General features: G+C 35.3%; 1 protein-coding gene across 2 annotated transcripts in view; it reads left to right on the top strand.

The window, feature by feature from the left end:
* Nucleotides 1-23259, top strand: part of GALNT13 (polypeptide N-acetylgalactosaminyltransferase 13) — a gene marked incomplete at its 3' end in the record, with an annotated part of 475050 nt that overhangs the window by 252786 nt on the left and 199005 nt on the right. For both annotated transcript variants that reach the window (XM_081242298.1, XM_081242297.1), the window contains exon 5: nucleotides 2013-2183. In XM_081242298.1, coding sequence (XP_081098424.1) covers nucleotides 2013-2183 — 171 coding nt within the window. The remainder of the gene's footprint in view (nucleotides 1-2012; nucleotides 2184-23259) is intronic.

The following is a 23259-nucleotide window of genomic DNA, read 5'->3' as shown; positions in this document are numbered from 1 at the left end:
TTTGCAGATACTCATAAACATGGGTGGTAAGTGAGTATCATTCCTAAGCGCCTAATGAAGACAGCTATGTTGATTGCTGTCTGATATAGTAACAAAGCATTGCATAACACCTTGCTTGCATAGTCATTTCACCTACGGTAGAAAGGTCTTTTTAGAATTGAAGTTTTTAATTAAGCTTCCAAGACAGGGGCTGCTTAGTGTGAGCTAGTGCAGCTATATCACATAAATGGCAGGATTTGGTACTTGCCAGGAAGATGGATAGAAGTTGTCAGTAAAATGAACCATAGTAGTTGAAGAAAGCAGTGGGAACCTTTTAGTCAACTGAGTGTAATATATGGCTAATAACATTTTTCCATTCTGTGTATTGTACAGTATGCACAGGAAGGTAAGGTTGGCAAAGTATAATGAACTTAGAACCTCTTAAATTCATTTCCTGGCAGCTTTTCATACATTATGCTGCTTTTTAAAACATGTGTTTCATATTCAACTTAGTGAGTTTTTAATAGTGTTGTTTCACTATGGTCATGAATGGATCATTTATTTTTTTCATCTAACAACATATTTAGATTGTATTTGCATATAATGAACTCTAATGCCTTGTCCTGCTTATATGTTGTAAAGTTGCCATAACTAGATATTAAAGTCCTATTCAAGGTTATTAGATCTAATTTCATCTCCCTATAATTTAAATTATTAAATGTAATGAAGAAAGAAAGAAAGGTATTGCTTTTATAAGGACCAAAGTTACCAAGAAGCTTTTCCAAGGCTAAATTAAACCTATTAATTTCAGAGAACTCTATGTGTTGGCCAATTGTGTGGCATATAAGACCAAATAGAAAATGAGTGTTGGTGATGCTGGTGTTACAAAACCAGAATAAATAATGGACAGCATGTCCTTGCTTTCCACATCTATGGGTGATTCAATTGTATGTTTACATCTATGGGTGATTCAATTGTATGTTTACCTTCTATCTTATATGAAAAGCAAGCTCTACTCTTAGGAATTAGCTACAAACAAGGCACAGTTGTTTGAACATTTACTGTGGAGATGACAAAAGCTTGATCCCATAATAAAACATATAAGCCTGGAGTAGGGGAAGACTGGAGAAAGTACAACATGGATTAAAGGAGTACCTAATGATCTCCCACAGTGAAAAGTTTCTTACCCTAAAAAGCCACCATCAAGAGTATCAAATCTATATATGTATAACTGAATCACTTTGCTGTACAGCAGAAATTAGCACATTGTAAATCAACTATATTTCAATTAATAAAAAAATCTCCTGGCTCTTCCTCTTACTTTAAGAAAAAATGGGTCATAAAACACCAGAAACTGAAGTTGCTTACCTTTTCCCATCTTAAAATATGTAGATTGTTAGTGTAAGCTTTTTTTTTTTTAGTGTAAACTATAAGTCTAGAACAATTCACTCAGAAATTGTCATGACACTAATGTCATTCATAGGAAATATTTACTTATACTGATGATCATGATTTTTATCGTTGCTTCTTGGATTTTCATTTGTTTGTTTTTCTATGAAGATTTTCTCTGAACTATCTCTTTAAACTTACCTATCGCCTTTGAGAGTCAAACTACCAGATCTAATTTGCTATCATTCATTCTTCACTCCCCGCATGCTGTTGATTTTCAGTGGTATATAGCTAAAATGATGCATACTATCAAAGCAGCTCTACTAATCATGCTGTGAGTGAAGGTTTTATGAAAAATAGACCATGTTCATCCCCCTGAATTAGTATTTAGAATGCATTTGGAAGTCAGCTTGAAGATCAATTAGTATATTTGATTAGATTATACATGATAGAATAAAAGTGGACTGAAGTAAGATGCAGTAAAAGGAAATAATTTTACAGAGAAAAAGGATAACATGAAAATAAAGGCAAATTAAAGTCACAAAATAATTAAATTTCAACATATCAGCTATATTAAGTTTAAAGAAGCTAAGGTAACATTTAAATTATCATTTATATTTAAACTGATTTTAATTTTTCTGCAGGAAAACAGTTGTATGCCCCATCATTGATGTGATTAGTGATGATACCTTTGAATATATGGCTGGGTCAGACATGACTTATGGGGGTTTTAACTGGAAACTGAATTTCCGTTGGTATCCTGTTCCCCAAAGAGAAATGGATAGAAGGAAAGGAGACAGAACATTACCTGTTAGGTATGTAGAGCATATCTTCCAAAGCATAGCATGTGTATTCCTATAATAATTAAGGAATATTATCAATTTGTATGATCATTTTTTAGACTTTTGAAGACATATACTTTTTATTCATATGCATATATGTATTATCATGTTTTACATGATCATCTAAGAATCAATGACAATATTAAATCTACTTGAAATTGCACAGACAAATTTCAGTACTAGAAAAAGTGCCAATTTTTTTGAAACTGTGTATTCTTATATTCAAAATATATGTATTGTGAATTTTCTGTGTGACAGGTATGTGTTAGCCTTGATACTTCAGGTAAATGTAATATAGTTTGTAACAGAGGTATAACCAAAAATGTTTTAGTAAATATTTTAAATTTACCAACCTTAAAGGGCTATCTTCCCTATAGATACAAAAGAAAGATCCATTTGGAAAATTTTAATATATGAACAATTATGAAGGATTTATTGTTTGTTCCAAATTATTTAAAAAGCTACTTAATTTGAAATATTTATGTTTAAAATATGTGTTTGCCCTTAATACAAAATAAGAACTATCATATAAATCTTTAGTTTTCTAGATAAGCATTATCTACTTTATTAATATAAAATTACCACCTTCTTATTTTAACATATTATTGTGTGCCTCTTGCCTGCAACCAAAAATTGATTTCCTGAACAATACTTGGGGAGGGAGTTCACTAGTTTAGCTCTTTAAAGATGAATTTGGTAAATCATCATTTGGTTGGAACAATAAAGAAGTACCCTAACATTCTAAAACAATATATATAACCCATTATCTAGAAAAAAATCTCTCCTAGCCTACTGAGAGAATGACTTAGCCATTGGCAAGACTAATTATATAATGAATTAATTGAAAGTAGCTCAAAAAATTGGCTAATGGAAGTGAACAGCTCTCAATGCTTGTTATTGGACAATTAAATATTGGGACTGTTAACCCTCTTAAGGATATATTAACTACATCAAAAAGAAAATAACATGTAGTTCCAAACAGTTGCATAAGGATGTAAAATTATTATGTCAATATTTGGAGTGTAATTTAGCAGGCCTTAACTCTTGCTGTCATCTTCACATTCACCTTGTCTTATTGATCCTTGCCTCTAACAACTTGAGGAAATACAATGGCTCATATTACCATTGTTTGTTAGAAATCCTATTTTCTTAGATCATGGTTTCATTTAGTGTTAGATAATTTTTCAGCTTCAGATCCCAAGTGAAAATTATCAAAATACATGACCAATACCCTCAAATGTAGACAATGTGTTATTTATTTGAAAAAGAGGTTTAAAAGATTGCATGTGCATACTTACTTTTTTTAACACATTGGCAAAAGACATATTTTTAAACTTTATCTTCTCACAGAGTCAAAAGGTAAATAATTAAGAGCTAGCCAACATTCATAGTAAGAAATTGCTCATCTTATTCATAAAAGTAAAGATCTACATAGAAATCTACCATTATTTCTCATCTTTCATTAACTAAAGCAAAAGAGGAAACATCCAAATTGCTATATTTTCATCACAATTTATGTGATTTTATTGTAATAACATGGAGAGATGATGAAATCTGAGTATATTTTATTTGTTTGCCTTAGTAACTGGACAGTATTTCACTGTGAAGGAGCAGTATTTCAATGCTAAGAGAGCTGGAGCAAGAGAAAGAGAAAGCTCAGTCTTTGCTGAAGTGTCTAGATTCTTATGGCAAAAGGTTAATTAATTCACTGGCTGTGTTGTAACAGCCTGCAGGTAATTTTCATCAGCATAGCTGTAATGTGAACTTTCTTTGTACTTGTAATCTATTACTGGAGGATGTGATCATTTTTCTCACATTCATACAAACAGATAAATCATTCTAGGTGTTAAAGACAATTTTATTCCTACTTGATTAACAGAATTCTGAATAGCTAAAGTGATTAAAATTAGGTTGAAATTTTGGTTTTCTTTAAAATGCTTTATTTAAAATGTCAGTTATGACAGAACTTTCTAGTGACTATAATTGGCTAGTTAGTCATCATTTAGAAATGCAATCATGCATTTGCATACATAGAGGAACAATTTGAACTTGTAACCTAACCTTAGTTATACCTCATTTAAAGTAAAGTATATAATGGTTATACTTATTATTCTATTCTAAACCTCTGGGCTTTGATATTTTCTTTTTTTTTTTTTTTTTTTTTTGCGTTATGCGGGCCTCTCACTGTTGTGGCCTCTCCCCTTGCGGAGCGCAGGCTCCGGACGCACAGGCTCAGCGGCCATGGCTCACGGGCCTAGCCGCTCTGCGGCATGTGGGATCTTCCCGGACCGGGGCACGAACCCGTGTCCCCTGCATCGGCAGGCGGACTCTCAACCACTGCGCCACCAGGGAAGCCCGATGTTTTCTTTTTGATAATAAATGGAGTTTGCGAAATGCTGGCAATTGTGAAGTTATGAGTATGGAATAATAGCATAGCATACATAGTACAGCTTTGTTCTTCTTTCTGTTTAGTTTTCTTTAATCAGTAAACTGTCCTTGATATTTTAGTAGTCAAATTATATGACTTTTCAGGAATATCTCAATTATATGTGCAACAATACAGTAATCAAATCATTAAACCAGAGGTCATAAACCAGGAACCTGTGTGTCAAATATGCTCTGTTGATGTGTTTTCTTTTGCCTACATAATGTTTTACACTTATTAAAATTACCAACATTTTAAAAATGAGATATTTTAACTGGTAGCATAAGTTATCTGGTAGTGCAGACAATCTCCCAAATCATTTAATTAGTTTGGGGGTGTAGTATGCATTTTTTCTATATAATAAATATAACTGTTCAGTTGATTTGGTTCAGGCTATTGAAATGAGCAATAGTTTAGTTTTGCATGTTTTCCACATGCAAAAACACATACACGAGCACTGTTGAGCACTGTGTTAGGTTCTACACATGCAAAGCTGAATAGAGCTATCTCTGCACTAAAGTTGCTCACTATCTGGCACCAGCTGTAAGTCTGCTGGATAAGGGGAAAAGGCCAGGACAACTGGCTAGAGAGTGGATGTACAAGAGTTAAATTGTGTCAACTGATATAGAGTGGTGTGTGCTTCTGGAAAAGAACCTGGCTCTTTAATCTTATTGATAGCGTTAGTCTCCTAATTATGCTCTGTAAGTAACCCTAAATAAATAGTTATAAAAGTATTAGTTTCTACTTTAATTGCACACTGATTGAAATAGATTACTTAATTAAAAGCCTACGGGTTATTTGTTAAGTCTATTTATCTTTCTTTACCCTTTGTGTCTTACCTTATGGACTTTTTTCACATTTAGTCATTATTAATATTCTCAGTATGACTCCCCTCTTTCTTACATTGAGTACCATGTTCAGTATTTTTCTAAAGTAAGACAAAAGAGTTTTAGATTTTCTTCTAATCCATGCTAGCATAATAAATGAAACATAGATGTATTGATAATTAGGAGTTTTTATTTCTGACACATTTGACTTTGATATCCATTTTTATTAACATTTGTCTGATCTCTTTTTTTTTTTTTACATCTTTATTGGAGTATAATTGCTTTACAATGGTGTGTTAGTTTCTGCTTTATAACAAAGTGAATCAGTTATACATATACATATGTTCTCATATCTCTTCCCTCTTGCGTCTCCCTCCCTCCCACCCTCCCTATCCCACCCCTCTAGGTGGTCATAAGCACCGAGCTGATCCCCCTGTGCTATGTGGTTGCTTCCCACTAGCTATCTATTTTACGTTTGGTAGTGTATATATGTCCATCCCTCTCTCTCGCTTTGTCACAGCTTACCCTTCCCCCTCTCCATATTCTCAAGTCCATTCTCTAGTAGGTCTGTGTCTTTATTCCTGTTTTACCCCTAGGTTCTTCATGACATTTTTTTTTCTTAAATTCCATATATATGTGTTAGCATATGGTATTTGTCTTTCTCTTTCTGACTTACTTCACTCTGTATGACAGACTCTAGGTCCATCCACCTCATTACAAATAGCTCAATTTTGTTTCTTTTTATGGCTGAGTAATATTCCATTGTATATATGTGCCACATCTTCTTTATCCATTCATCTGATGATGGACACTTAGGTTGTTTCCATCTCCGGCTATTGTAAATAGAGCTGCAATGAACATTTTGGTACATGACTCTTTTTGAATTATGTCTGATCTCATACATTTATTTTTCTCTCAATTGGAATTAGGAATTTATAAAGAAGATCAAATAAATTAAACAATGGTATTAATAACAACTTGGATTACAATCATTGTGAAAAACTCACAGAATATTCACATATATTATTTCCTGTATCCTTCTAGTATGATATAATAGGAGAAGCATTAAAGCTGGCTTTGGAGGATCTGGGTTTTATTTCAAGCTCCTCCTATTGGGCATTTACCCAATTCTTCTCAACTATAAAATGGAAAATTATTCTCCCTGCCTTGCTTAACTGGTGAAGTGCTATAAAATATTAAATGAAATTTGAAACTATTTGAAAATAGTTATTTTAAATTTATTTCTGGTAATGTAAGTAACAGATATATGCATTGAAAAATAAATGTGAAAAGTGTCTATAAGTTTAAAGAAGCAGAACACCAATGAACCAGCTCTTTTTAGTATTTTGTTATATTTACTTCCAGAGCATTTCTTTCCAGATACATTTCCCCACAATTTAAAAATTGATATATCATTAGTATTTTTCTATGCCATTAACATTTTATCACAAATAAAAATTTTAATGGCTGTTAATATCTAAATTTTTTACTAAGCCCTGTCTCTGTTTTTAATGGTCTAAAGTCAACTAAGAGTTTTACATTTATGTTTTTGCCATGTATGTCTGTGATCTACAGTTTTTGCAATAATATAGTGTCTTTAGAATTATGCAATTAAGCAATATGAAATTTGTTTTAGTATTCTTGATACCTTTTGCCGATTTGATTTTCTCCCCCCAAATCATTACTGACTCCAATTTATAGTTCCTCTAGGAAGTATAATAAATGAAAAACACCTAGTTTATTCTGTAAAATCTTATACAAATATAAGACAATATTTGTAATTCTATAATAGCAACTAGTAATATATTTCTTAATTTTTATCTATCAGGTCTTCTTTATTGTATTTTCCACAGTCCAATGAAAATACACTTTTAAATTAGAGGAAAGAAAGTAGAAACAGATAAAGTCTGTGAGACACTGCTTTACAGTAGGCGATACTAAAGCAGCAGCACAGGGAAAGGTCAAGGCTGTGCATAGAACAGACTTTGAAAGGACTTCAGAATGTTCAACAGTCCAACATTCAACCCTACTTGTGTTAAAATCTAATATATGTTGACTTTGAGAAAAAGAAAAATTCTACCTCAAGTGGAATCTTTAAATCTGTATTCCTTGGAGAAAATAGTACATTTACAGGATATTACTTCCTAATGGTTTAGGGGATAATTTACAAGACGTTCCTAGCAGTCTCTTGAGATGAGAAGAAAACAGGAGTGGTATAAAAAGATTACAGGGTGATGAACTAAATATCACATTTATATACTGAATAATTGTATCACATTAACAAAAACATTTTAAAACATCTGGCCCCATTGTTATTTTGACCCCTCTGAAGCATTAAATGAAAGCAAAAGGAAAGATTAAAATTTGCACCATTTACTGTACATTCTCTTTGGAAACTTAGAGTTTTATCAGGTGGTTAGGATTATGAAAAAGGATTAAGTAAAAAAGAAAAAATAACTACTTTTTTGGTAATATAGGTCTTTAACCACAGGTTAAGGTATTTGGTTCCAATATTTCTTGGTAAATGGATTCTTTGGCAGAAAAACGAGCCATTTGCCCATACTAAGCAGAACTATCCTTTAAAAATAGCTTTGATGAGGCTTCCCTGGTGGCGCAGTGGTTGAGAGTCCGCCTGCCGATGCAGGGGACACGGGTTCGTGCCCTGGTCTGGGAAGATCCCACATGCCGCGGAGCAGCTGGGCCCGTGAGCCATGGCTGCTGAGCCTGCGCGTCCGGAGCCTATGCTCCGCAATGGGAGAGGCCACAACGGTGAGAGGCCCACGTACCGGAAAAAAAACAAAAACAAAAACAAAAACAAACAAAAAAAAACAAAAAAATAGCTTTGATTAGGCTTGGAAGAGGGACTGGAAAAAGTTGCTGCTGCAGGCAGCCTGGCTTTAGGAGGACCAGCTTTAACTGCATGTTGAAAATTTTATCCCATAAAACAAAAACCTAGGTCTGAGGGGGCTAATGGCAGACTCTGGGAGGGCTCATGCCAAGGATTACTTCCCAGAACTTCTGCTGCCAGTGTCCTTGTCCCTGTGGTATGCCACAGCCAACACCCACCTCTGCAGGAGACCCTCCAACATTGGCAGCCGTGTGGCTGACAGAGTTTTGTTGCTCCGGCCGAGTGTCAGGCCTGTGCCTCTGAGGAAGGAGAGCTGAGTTCAGAACATTGGTCCACCACACACCCCCTGGCTCCACGTAATATCAAACAGCTAAAGTTCTCTGAGAGATCTCCATCTCAACGCTGAGACCCAGCTCCACTCAACAACCAACAAGCTACAGTGCTGGACATCCTATGCCAAACAACTAGCAAGACAGGAACACAACCCCACCCATTAGCAGAGAGGCTGCCTAAAATCATAATAAGGTCACAGACACCCCAAAACATACCACTGGACACGGTCTGCCCACCAGAAAGACAAGATCCAGCCTCATCCACCAGAACACAGGTACCAGTCCCCTCCACCAAGAAGCCTACACAACCCATGGAACCAACCTTAGCCACTGGGGGCAGACACCAAAAAACAATGGGAACTACGAACCTGCAGCCTGCAAAAAGGAGACCCCAAAAACAGTGAGTTAAACAAAATGAGAAGACAGAAAAACACACAGCACATGAAGGAGCAAGGTAAAAACCCACCAGACCAAACATATGAAGAGGAAATAGGCATCTACCTGAAAAAGAATTCAGAGTAATGATAGTAAAGATGATCCAAATCTGGGAAACAGAATAGAGAAAGTACAAGAAACGTTTAACAGGGCCTAGAAGAACTAAAGAGCAAACAAACAATGATGAACAACACAAAAAATGAAATTAAAAATGCTCTAGAAGGAAACAATAGCAGAATAACAGAGGCAGAAGAATGGATAAGTCACATGGAATATAAAACAGTGGAAATAACTACCACAGAGCAGAATACACATAAAAGAAGGAAAAGAATTGAGGACAGTTTCAGAGACTTTTGGGACAACATTAAACACACCAACATTCGAATTATAGGGGTTCCAGAAGAAAAAGAGAAAAAGAAAGGGTCTGAGAAAAAATGTGAAGAGATAATAGTTGAAAACTTCCCTAATATGGGAAAGGAAATAGTCAATCAAGTACAGGAGGAGCAGAGAATCCCATACAGGATAAATCCAAGGAGAAACATGCCCAGACACATATTAATCAAACTATCAAAAATTAAATACAAAGAAAATACATTAAAAGCAGCAAGGAAACTCAAAAAAAAAAAAAAAAGGCAGCAAGGAAAAACCAACAAATAACATCCAAGGGAATCCTGATAAGGGTAACAGCTGATCTTTCAGCAGAAACTGTGCAAGCCAGAAGGAGTGGCAGGACATATTTAAAGTGATGAAAAGGAAAAACCTACAACCAAAATTACTCTACCCAGCAAGTATCTCATTCAGATTCGACGGTGAAATCAAAACCTTTACAGACAAGCAAAAGCTAAGAGAATTCACACCACCAAACCAGCTTTACAACAAATGCTAGAGGAATGTCTCTAGGCAGGAAACACAAGAGAAGGAAAAGACCTACAATAATAAACCCAAAACAATTCAGAAAATGGTAATAGGAACATACATATTGATAACTACTTTAAATGTAAATGTTCCAACCAAAAGACATAGACTGGCTGAATCAATACAAAAAGAAGACCCATATATATGCTGTCTAAAAGAGACCCATTTCAGACCTAGAGACACATACAGACGGAACATGAGGGGATGGAAAAAGATATTCCATGCAAATGGAAATCAAAAGAAACCTGGAGTAGCAATTCTCCTATCAGACAAAATAGTCTTTAAAGTAAGGACTATTACAAGAGACTAAGAAGGAAACTACGTAATGATCAAGGGATTGATCCAAGAAGAAGATATAAAAATTGTAAATATTTATGCACCCAACATAGGAGCACCTCAATACATAAGGCAAATGCTAACGGCCATAAAAGGGGAAATAGACAGTAACACATCATAGTAGGGGACTTTAACACCCCACGTTCACCAATGGACATATCATACTAAATGAAAACAAATAAGGAAACACAGGCTTTAAGTGATACATTAAAAAAGGTGGACTTAATTGATATTTAAAGGACATTCCATCCCAACACAACAGAATACACTTTCTTCTCAAGTGCTCATAAAATATTTTCCAGGGTAGATCATATCTTGGGTCACAAAGCCTTGCTAAATTTAAGAAAATTGAAATAGTATCAAGTATCTTTTCCGACAACAATGCTATGAGACACGATATCAATTATGGGAAAAAATCTGTAACAAATACAAACACATGGAGACTAAACAAAACACTACTAAATAACCAACAGATTGCTGAAGAAATCAAAGAGGAAACTAAAAAATACCTGTAAACAAATGACAATGAAAACACGATGACCCTAAACCTATGGGATGCAGCAACAGCAGTTCTAAGAAGGAAGTTTATAGCAGTGCAATCCTACCTCAAGAAATAAGAAACATCTCAAATAAACAACCTAACCTTACACCTAAAGCAATTAGAGAAAGAAGAAGAAAAAACCTGCAAAATTAGTGGAAGAAAAGAAATCATAAAAATCAGATCAGAAATAAATGAAAAAGAAATGAAGGAAACAGTAGTAAAGATCAATAAAACTAAAGGCTGGTTCTTTGAGAAGATAAACAAAATCGATAAACCATTAGCCAAACTCATCAAGAAAAAAGGGGAGAAAACTCAAATCAATAGAATTAGAAATGGAAAAGGAGAAGTAACAACTGACACTGAAGAAGTACAAAGGATCATGACAGATTACTACAAGCAACTCTATGTCAATAAATTGGACAACCTGGAAGAAATGGGCAAATTCTTAGAAAAGCATAACCTTCTAAGACTGAGCCAGGAAGAAGTAGAAAATATAAACAGACCAATCATAAGCACTGAAATTGACACTGTGATTAAAAATCTACCAACAAACAAAAACCCAGGACCAGATGGTTTCACAGGCGAATTCTGTCAAACATTTTGAGAAGGGCTAACACCTATCCTTCTCAAATTCTTCCAAAATATAGCAGAGGGAGGATCACTCCCATACTCATTTTATGAGGCCACCGTCACCCTGATACCAAAACCAGACAAAGATGTCACAAAAAGAGAAAACTACAGGCCAATATCATTGATGAACATAAATGCAAAAATCCTCAACAAAATACTAGCAAACAGAATCCAACAGCACATTAAAATGATCATACACCATGATCAAGTAGGGTTTATCCCAGGAATGCAAGGATTCTTCAATATACACAAATCAATCAATGTGATACACCTTATTAACAAATCAAAGGATAAAAACCATATGATCATCTCAGTAAATGCAGAAAAAGGTTTTGACAAAATTCAATGCCCATTTATGATAAAAACCCTCCAGAAAGTAGGCATAGAGGTAACTTACCTCAACATAATAAAGGCCATATATGACAAACCCATGGCCAACATCATTCTCAATGGTGAAAAACTGAAACCATTTCCTCTAATATAGGAACAAACAATGTTGCCCACTCTCACCACTATTATTCAACATAGTTTTGGAAGTTTTAGCCACAGCAATCAGAGAAGAAAAAGAAATAAAAGGAATCCAAAAGGGAAAAGAAGAAATAATGTTGTCATTGTTGGCAGATGACATGATACTATACATACAGAATCCTAAAGACGCTACCAGAAAACTAATAAAGCTAATCAATGAATTTGGTAAAGTAGCAGAATACAAAATTAATGCACAGAAATCTCTTGCATTCCTAGACAAATGATGGAATATCTGAAAGAGAAATTAAGGAAACACTCCCATGTACCATTGCAGCAAAAAAGAATAGAATACCTAGGAATAAACCTACCTAAGGTTACAAAAGACGTGTATGCAGAAAACTATAAGACACTAATGAAAGAAATTAAAGATGATACAAACAGATGGAGAGATATACCATGTTCCTAGATTGCAAGAATCAACATTGTGAAAATGACTCTACTACCTAAAACAATCTACTGATTCAATGCAATCCCTATCAAACTACCAATGGCATTTTTCACAAAACTAGAACAAAAAATTTCACAATTTGTTTGAAAACACAAAAACCCCGAATAGCCAAAACAATCTTGAGAAAGAAAAACGGAGCTGGAGGAATCAGGCTCCCAGACTTCAGACTCTACTACTAAGCTACAGTAATCAAGACAGTATGGTACTGGCACAGAAACAGAAATATAGATCAATGGAACAGGATAGAAAGTCCAGAGATAAACCCACATACATATGGTCACCTTATTTTTGATAAAGGATGAAAGAATATACAATAGAGAAAAGACAGCATGCTCAATAATTGGTGCTGGGAAAACTGGACAGCTACAGGTAAAAGAATGAAATTAGAACACTCCCTAACACCATACACAAAAGTAAACTCAAAATGGATTAAAAACCTAAATTTAAGGCCAGACACTAAAAAACTCTTAGAGGAAAACATAGGCAGAACACTCTATGACATAAATCACAGCAAGATCCTTTTTGACCCACCTTCTAGACAAATGGAAATAAAAACAAAAAAACATGTGGACCTAATGAAACTTAAAAGCTTTTGCACAGCAAAGGAAACCATAATCAAGATGAAAAGACAACCCTCAGAATGGGAGAAAATATTTGCAAATGAAGCAACTGACAAAGGATTAATCTCCAAAATTTACAAGCAACTTATGCAGCTGAATATCAAAAAAACAAACAACCCAGTCCAAAAATGGGCAGAAGATCTATATAGACATTTCTCCAGAGAAGATATACATATTGCCAACTAACACATGAAAGAATGCTCAACATCACTAATCATTAGAGAAATGCAGATCAGAACTACAGTGAGGTATCACCTCACACCGGTCAGAATAGCCATCATCAAAAAATCTTCAAAGAATAAATGCTGGAGAGGGTGTGGATAAAAGGGAACTCTCTTGCAGTGTTGGTGGGAATGTAAATTGATACAGCCACTACGGAGAACAGTATGGAGCTTCCTTAAAAAACTAAAACTAGAACTACCATACGACCCAGCAGTCCCACTCCTGGGCATATACCCTGAGAAAACCATAATTCAAGAAGAGTCATGTACCACAATGTTCATTGCAGCTCTATTTACAATAGCCAGGACATGGACAACCTAAATGTCCATCAACAGAGAAGTGGATAAAGAAGATGTGGCACATATATACAATGGAGCATTACTCGGCCATAAAAAGAAACAAAACTGAGTTATTTGTAATGAGGTGGATGCACCTAGAGACTGTCATACCGAGTGAAGTAAGTCAGAAAGAGAAAAACAAATATCGAATGCTAACACATATATATGGAATCTGAAAAAGAAAAAAAAATGGTTCTAATGAACCTAAGGGCAGGACAGGAATAAAGATGCAGATGTAGAGAATGGACACAGGGAGGGGGAAGGGTAAGCTTGAATGAAGTGAGAGAGTAGCAGTGACATGTATACACAAACAAATGTAAAATAGGTAGCTAGTGGGAAGCAGGTGCATAGCACAGGGAGATCACTTCGGTGCTCTGTGACCGCCTAGAGGGGTGGGATAGGGAGCGTGGGAGGGGAGATGCAAGAGGGAGGAGATATGGGGAAATATGTGTATGTATAGCTGATTCACTTTGTTATAAAGCAGAAACTAACACACCATTCAAAAGCAATTATACTCCAATAAAGATATTAAAAATTAAAGAAAAAAAGTAGCTTTGATTAAAAAAAAAAAAAGCAAATCAAAAAATGGACAGAAGACCTAAATAGACATTTCTCCGAAGAAGACATACAGGTGGCCAACAAACACATGAAAAAATGCTCAACATCACTAATTATTAGAGAAATGAAAATCAAAACTACAATGAGGTATCACCTCACACCAGTTAGAAAGGCCCTCATCAGAAAATCTCCAAACAACAAATGCTGGAGAGGATGTGGAGAAAAGGGAACCCACCTGCACTGTTGGTGGGAATGTACATTGATACAGCCACTGTGGAGAACGGTATGGAGGTTCCTTAAAAAACTAAAAATAGAGCTACCATATGACCCAGTAATCCCACTACTAGGCATATACCCAGAGAAAACCGTAATTCAAAATGACACATTCACCCCAGTGTTCATTGGCTAGGACATGGACACGACCTAAATGTCCATCAACAGAGGAATGGATAAAGAAGATGTGGTACCCACATACCATGGAGTATTACTCAGCCATAAAAAGGAATGAAATTGTTTTTTTTTGTAGAGACGTGGATGGACCTAGAGAATGTCACACAGAGTGAAGTAAGTTGGAAAGAGAAAAACAAATATTATATATTAACGCACATATGTGGAATCTAGAAAAATGTTACAGGTGAACCGGTTTGCAAGGCAGAATTGGAGAAGCAGATGTAGAGAACAAATGTATGGATACCAAGGTGGGAAAGCGGGGTGGGGGATGGGTGATGGTGGTGGGATAAATTGGGAGATTGGGGTTGACATATATACACTTATATGTATAAAATAGATAACTAATAAGAACCTGCTGTATAAAATAAAATAAAATTCAAAAAAAGTAAGTTAAACCTTGTCAAAACCTAAAAAAATAAAATAAACAAATAAAGAAAAAATAAAAATAGCTTTGAAACTGTGTTCCATAAACTCTACAGGATTTGAGCAAGCTTCCCTTTCTCAGAGCCTAAGTCAGCATAAACTTTTAAAGTAACAGTTTCTTCTCTACCAAAATCTGCATCTCCTTACTCAACATATGTTCAAATGAGTGTTGTGGTGTGCAGTATTCCACTAAACTTCCCATTTTATTCTCTGAAAAAACCTTTAATTACATTCAACATGCAATTATTCATTACTCTAGTAAAAGGATGGTTATCCCTTTGATTCCTTTCTTCTGTTTTCTATATTGAGTATAGTTGACAGAATATGGACGGACAAAGAGATACTCACAGCGTCTAATTTTCCTTTGGTTTCTAAGCCTTCACAGAGGTTAACAAAATGAAGTCATTGTATTTTAAGATTTGAAGAAATCAAAATTATGGAAATATTTCAGCTATTTGCCTCACATTTGTGTAAATAATAAAATATTTATGCTTATCATTTTTCTTTATCATGGTTTATAATATATGAGAAATGTTATTATATAGAGCTAAACATTAACAGTCTAGATATTGTGTAGTTTGACCGTTTCAAATAACAGCCTAAAGCTGAGCTATGGTCTCACAAATCTTCTTTAAACTTTTTCTCCAGAGATCTTGGTTATTTGCCAAGCAAGGTTAAATAGAATCCTGATACATCAAAGGATTAGTGAGAAGAAATGATGTTTCAATAACTTTAAAAGAAATTGCTTTGAAGAGCAGTACTAACATTCACAGGAAAACATGGTACATAAATTTGGAGCTTGAAATAAGAAAAAATGTATTTTGAATTAGCTACCTCAAACCCTTTGTTGTGTGAGTTATAAGGATAAATTGAGAGATGATGGATTGGCAGATGATTAGATAGATAGATAGATAGATAGATAGATAATTTATATGTAGAAAGAAATTGTTTTCCTAACTGGACCACTAACTACCTGGGGGGGGGGTCCTTGAACAAGTCATTTAAATACATTGCAATTAAATTTGGTTGACCAAATCTGTAGGGCTTTTAAAGCTCTAAAATATTGCAATTCTATTAAAAATTGATTAGACTCTGAAAACAATAAGATAAAGCTGATTATAATCTTTTTTTATTATTACTATTCATAATATTACTTATTGATATTTTTATTCATGGCTCCATTAGCTTTTATTTTTATTATTTTTATTTATTTTTTTAACATCTTTATTGGAGTATAATTGCTTTACAGTGGTGTGTTAGTTTCTGCTTTATAACAAGTGAATCGGTTATACATATACATATGTTCCCATATCTCTTCCCTCTTGCGTCTCCCTCCCTCCCACCCTCCCTATCCCACCCCTCTAGGTGGTCACAAAGCACCGAGCTGATCTCCCTGTGCTATGCGGCTGCTTCCCACTAGCTAGCTATTTTACGTTTGGTAGTGTATATATGTCCATGCCACTCTCTCACTTTGTCACAGCTTACCCTTCCCCCTCCCCATATCCTCAAGTCTATTCTCTAGCAGGTCTGTGTCTTTATTCCCGTCTTACCCCTAGGTTCTTCCTGACTTTTTTTTTCTTAGTTTCCATATATATGTGTTAGCATACAGTATTTGTCTTTCTTGATTATAATCTTGATAAACAGATATTTTCCTCTTCTTTATTAAAATTAGTATTTAAATGTGCAGTACTTGCTTTGTGTTTATACTACTCTAAGAGTATTACATTAAAACATATTTCCCCATTTTATAGACGATCAAATGAAAGCATAGAGTTTAAGTGACTTGCTGAAGGTGACACTGTGGGACTGAGTTTTGAACCCAGTCAATCTAGATACAAAGTCTATACTCCTAAAAACGAATTGGCTGCCTCTTAGAGTCTCTTTACTGTCTACCTGCTTTTCACACACATGGTGGTTATCCCAGTGCGAAGTACGGGATATATTGTCTTATTGGAGAAAATGCAGGCCTTGCATTTTAGCATTACTTAATAATCAAATGTATTATGTCACAATTTCTTTGGACTTATCAAGTTCTGCTGAAAAGCTTCAGTATTTTTCCATGTCAGATGCTTACTTTTTGAGTTCTTTACTACTATACATTGTTATAAAGCTTTATATCTGTAATTCTAAAATACTATCAAACTCAATCCCCAGAACTCTAAGTAGAGGATAAGGTCTTTAAACACCCTAGAATTAGTGAAGGCATCTTTATTATCAATTTAGCAGATGTAAGCAAAGAATTTTTTTGCAATTTCAGAAATAAAACTGCAGGTAATTTTGACTTTCAAATATGGAAGTCAAATACTCAATACTCATAATATTCAATAAGAAGTGACAATTGCCTCGAGAGAAATAGAGTGCTGTAGTACAAGGTAGAAGGGAAAGATTACAACCAAACTGGAGGGAAGAGGCTTGTACTAAGGCCAGCCTGTATGGAATATATCAACTTTGCATTGACTTAAGAATGGAGCAGGTATGAACATATAAGGGGAGTTTACAAAGGAAAATTCAAGTGGCAAATTGATGTGAACAAATGCACCAAGGTGGGAAAGTGTGAAGCATTTACTGGTATAACTAAACACTTTAAGTACAGATAAATAGTTAAAAGGAATGGAGGAGCTCATTGGGTAGGTCCAGATCCCTGCTGCCAAGATAAAAAGCTGGAATTTATTAAGATAGGTTTTGAAACATCTGGTCAACAGTTTTAGAGGAATTCTGATTTACAGAAATTAATCTGGCTGTGATTTGTAGGATAAATTTTAGAAGTAGCAGACTCTAGAGGCAAGAGAGTTCCATTAACAAATGGTTAGAAATAAAAGGACTAAAATTGGAAAGTGACCCTGATAACAGAGATAAATGTCAAAAATACTTAAGAAAAAAAAAAGGAAGTATTTGGGAAATGACCGAATGAGGCAAAAAAGAAAAAGGTGCTGGAAAGTGGTTTGATGAAATAAGTTCTGATGAATAAAGTCTTAGGACGCTAGAAAAAAATAGAGGACTTTGAAAGAGAAACAGATGTGGTAGCACATTCTCAGTTCTATATTACATACACTGAGCAGAGTCAGAAGGAGTTTTTTAAGTAAACATCTAGTGAGTACTTAGAAAAGCACAACCAATGCAAAGGAGGGAAGAGAGAAAAGACAACAGAGATCAGGAGTCATCCTCATAGAGGTGATGGTTAAAGGCATATGACTGATGATCTGATACAGGTAAAGAGTTAGAAAGAGAAAAGTGCCACTGAGAGACCCTTGAGAAGACTACATTTTGGGGAAAATAAGATAATTATTAAGCACATATATCTGCAAAACAATATTGTAATGGTATATTATACTCATGTCACAGATGTGAAACTAAGAGCTTGACTGAGATCTGATAGCCAGCAAGGGAAAGGAAGAGGAAGGGGAATCAATAAGTATCATAAAATAAATATTTAAACTGATAGAAGGAAAAAGCTCTCTAGAACAATGCAATGGGAGTCAGAAATGAAAAGAATTTAAGCAAGGAGGTTGGTAAATTGTGTTAAATGCTTTCAAAGGAAGAAGGCAAGGAAAGGCTGTTGAAGTTCATCATCAATGGGCCCTTTCAGAAAGAGGTTATTATAGAGATGGGAGCAAGATCCAGATTCTAGTGAGAAGGTCGAGAGGAGTTGAGGGAGTATGTAGAAAGTATCCTTTCAATAAGGTCACCAGTGAAGGGAATAGAAAATATATGTCCCTGGTTTGAATGAGTAGTAGGATGGAGTGAAGATGTATTATGGTTTAGGGTAGAACTTAGTTGAACAGTTTTGTAAGCTCAAGGGGACAATCTAGAAATCAAAGACATAAGACACAAATGTAATAGTCAATGAACACGTAGCTAAAAGAGTACAGGCATAGCTCAGAGATTGTGGGTTTGGTTCCAGACCACTGCAATAAAGTGAATATCACAATAAAGCAAGTCACACAAATTTTTGGTTTCCTGGTGCATTTAAAAGTTATGTTTACATTATGCTGTAGTCTTTTAAGTGTGCAATAGCATTGTGTCTAAAAAAATATACACACCTTAGGTAAAAAATACTTGCTAAAAAATGCTAACCATTATCTGAGTGTACAGTAAGTCATAATCTTTTGGTGGTGAAGGGTCTTGCCTCAGTGTTGATGCCTGCTGACTGTGGGAATTTCATAAAATAAGCGACAGTAAAATTTACCCCATCGACTGACTCTTCCTTTCACAAATTATTTCTCTGTAGCATGCAATGTTGTTAGATAGTATTTTATCCATAGGACTTCTTTCAAAATTGGAGTCAATCCTCTCAAATCCTGCCACTGCTATATCAACTAAATTTATATAATATTCTAAATCCTTTGTTGTCATTTCCCAGTTTTCCCAGACTCTTCACCAGGAGTAGATTCCATCTCAATAAACTATTTCTTCCTTTGCTCATTCATAAGAAGCAACTCCACATCTGTTAAATGTTTGTTATGAGATTGCAGCAATTCAGTCACATCTTCAGGCTCTATCTCTAATTCTAGTTCTCTTGCCATTTCCACCACATCTGCAGTTACATCCTACACTGAAGTCTTGAACCCCCCAAAGTCATCCTTGAAGGTTGGAATCAACTTCTTCCAAATTCCTATTAATGTTGATATTATGACCTCTTCCCATGAATCATGAATGTTCTTAATCGCATCTAGAAGGGTGAATCCTTTCCAGAAAGTTTTCAATTAACTTTGCCCAGATCCATCAAAGGAATCACTATCTATGGCAGCTATAGCCTAATGAAATGAGTTTCTTAAAGAATAAGAATTGAAAGTCAAAATTACTCCTTGATCCATGGGCTGCAGAATGGATGTTGTGTTAGCAGGCATGAAAACAACATTAATCTTGTTGTACGTCTCTGTTAAAGCACTAAGGTGACCAGGTTCACCTTAGCAAGTCTCAACAGTGGGCTTAAAACATTCAGTAAACCATGTTGTAAACAGATTTGCTATATCATCCAGGCTCTGTTTTTCCATTTACAGTGCACAGGTGGAGTAGATGTAGCACAATTCTTAAGGGCCCTGGGATTTTCAGAATAGTAAATTAGCATTGGCTTCAACTTGAAGTCACCGGGTTTCCTTAGCCCCTAACAGGAGAGTCAGCCTATCCTTTGAAGCTTTGAAAGTCAGGCATTGACTTCTCCTCTCTAACTATGAAAGTCTTAAGATGGCATTTTCTTCCAATATAAGGCTGTTTCATCTACATTGAAAATCTGTGTTTTAGTGTAGCCAACTTTAATAATTATCTTAGCTAGATTTCTGGATAATTTGCAGCTTGTACATCAGCACTTGCTGCTTCACCTTGCAGGTTTATGTTATAGAGACAACTTCTTTCCTTAGACCTAATAAACCAACCTCTTCTAGCTTTAGAAGCATTCTTCTGCAGCTTTCTCACCTCTCTCAGCCTTCATAGAATTGAAGAGAGTTAGGGCCTTGCACTAGATTAGGCTTGTGTTTAAGAGAATTTTGTAGCTGGTTTGATCTTCTATCCAGACCACTCAAATTTTCTCCATATCAGCAATAAGGCTGTTTTGCTTTCTTACCATTCATGTGTTCACTGGAGTAGCACTTTTAATTTCCTTCAAGAACTTTCCATTTGCATTCACAACTTGGCTGTTTGGCACAAGAGCCCTAGCTTTAGGCCTATCTCGATTTTCAACACGCCTTCCTCACTAAGCTTAATCATTTCTAGCTTTTGATTTAAAGTGAGAGACGTAGGACTCTTTCTTTCACTTGAACACTTAGAGATCATTGTAGGATTATTAATTGGTCTCAGAGAATAGGGAGGCCCAAGGAAAAGAAGAGAGACAGGGGGACAACTGGATGGTGTAGCAGTGAGGACACACACAACATTTATTGATTAGGTTCACTGTTTTATATGGGCGTGGTTCGTGGTGCACCTAACTACAATAGTTAACATCGAAGATCACTGATCACAGATCAGCACAACAAATATAATAATAATTTAAAAGTTTGAAATAGTGTGGAATTACCAAAATGACACAGAGACATGAAGTAAGCAAATGCTGTGGGAAAAATGATGCCGATAGACTTACTCAACTCAGAGTTACCACAAACCTTCAATTTGTAAAATACACAATATCTGCAAGTCTCAGTAAATCAAGGGGTAATAAAAACAAAAAAACTATGCTTATAGTCAGAAAAGAGCTGGCTGAGGGCAAAAGGGTGAATGCTATCCCACAGTGAGAGGAAAGGAGACATTCTTTTCTTTGAGACAAGAGGAAGGAAGAGGCCCTGAGAAACATACACATATTAACATAGAGATTGAGGGACGTTAGAGTTCATGATTGAGAGAGTTTAGATTTTATGCATTGCCTCAATCTTCAACTTCTTGAGAATAGTCCAAAACTTTTGGAAAATATTCAGTTAAAAATGAGACAGGTGAACAAATAGAGGTAAAGGGATTGTTAGGTCTTTGGGGACTAGCAGAGGGTCAATAACATGGACTTGTAGCAGGACCAGATGACCTCAGCTTATTACTTTTTTAGTGATTCTCTAGGTCTTAGGAGCAGAGGTAGATGAGAAGGGTAAGTTTACCCAGGAACTAATATTTATAAAAAGAGTGGGGTCAGCCAGGCAAGGACAGAGAACCTAGGGTGCTCAGCTAGGTGTTCGCTGACATGGCAGGGTCTTGGAGAGGGGGTAGGAGGAGGGAAGCAAACAATTTCTGCAGGGAGTTATTCTGTGAGAATATGGAATAGCTAAGGAATGATAACCATCAACGAAGGATAAAAAGTGACTTCCATAGGATTGAAATAGGAGGGGTTAAAAAATTAAAAGGTGTGTTCAGAGAGGCAGATTTCAGAGTTCAACCTCTTGGATCTGAAGTGTTTTTAAATGATTTTGAAATCCAAAATGACAACATGTATATGGGGAGGCAAAATTAATTGAAGGACACTTAAGATTTTGATTGAATGATTAACATCAGCAACAACAAGAAAGATGTATTACCCAGCCTTATTAACTATTTATAATGTACCAAGCACCGTGCCAAGTGCTTTACTTCTATTAACTCAATTCATCTTCACCTACTTAACTGTGTGGTAGGTAATATTTGCAGCCATTGGGTTGATTATATTTTCCCCAATAAAATTGATGGAATTGGTTGGTCTGACATTGCAGAGACACAACCTTAAAAAGACAATTTTAGCTAACTCAACTATAATCAAGGTTTTTAATTTTCTAGGTACCCTGAACACTTAAGTTCTGAACAGGTATATGTAAATAGTTCATGGGGGGACATTACAGAGCAGTTAACTTAGAACAGAACATGCTACACAACACTGTCTGTGGCTGTAGATATTATTTAAGGCACCATCCCCGGACTGTTTGAGAGAGCTAACTGACATTGCAAATACAAAAAAAAAAATTCTCCCTAGGAACATCCATCTTCAGAAAATACAGGAATTTTTTGAGCAATTTTTTTTTTTAGCTTTTGTTACTTTTCAACTAAAAATAAAACTTATTTGAGTCATTTTTATGGTTAAGTATATAATTTATTGTAGCCATTTATAATATATTTCTCACATATTTGTAGGAATTATCACCAACTGTAAGATGAAAGTCAATACATATATTTAAGTTTAAATACATGTATTTAAATGCATTAGTTCCCTATTAGTAAATAGATAAGTGAACAGGCACTCTGATCGTTAAAAATGCATCCTTAACATTCTTAAGCACCTGGTTACATTATGATAGGATAATTGCAGCAATTTCTGTTCCTCGTTTCATTAGACTGTTCAGCATTGTAATACCTTATACAGTTATTTCCATGGAGTTCCAAAACCCCAATCAGGTGAGGGTCATGGCTACTCCATAATTACCATGTGCTTAGCTTTGTTAGTGTTTCTCTTTATTACTTGGTAGGTCAATGATACTGTTCTTGATAGGAACCCAGCAAGACCAAAAGTAATAAAACAGCTCAGACCAAGTGAGGCTCTGCTACTCCAACTGATGGACAGTTAATTACCTGAGTATAAAACAGTGAGAGCACTGGGAGAAATCAATAACTCTGTGATACGGTAGATATCCAAGTACAATATTATTTGGTAGTTTTTCAATGAACTACACTGTTCAGTTAGAGGACATGATCATATCCGGTGGCAGAAGAGGATATAATTTTGAGAAAAATA

This window comes from Mesoplodon bidens (assembly GCF_964165515.1).
Source record: "Mesoplodon bidens genome assembly, chromosome: 8".
Lineage (NCBI taxonomy): Eukaryota > Metazoa > Chordata > Mammalia > Artiodactyla > Ziphiidae > Mesoplodon > Mesoplodon bidens.
The sequence above is the reverse complement of the archived record's forward strand: the minus strand, read 5'-3'. Positions and strand labels throughout refer to the sequence as shown.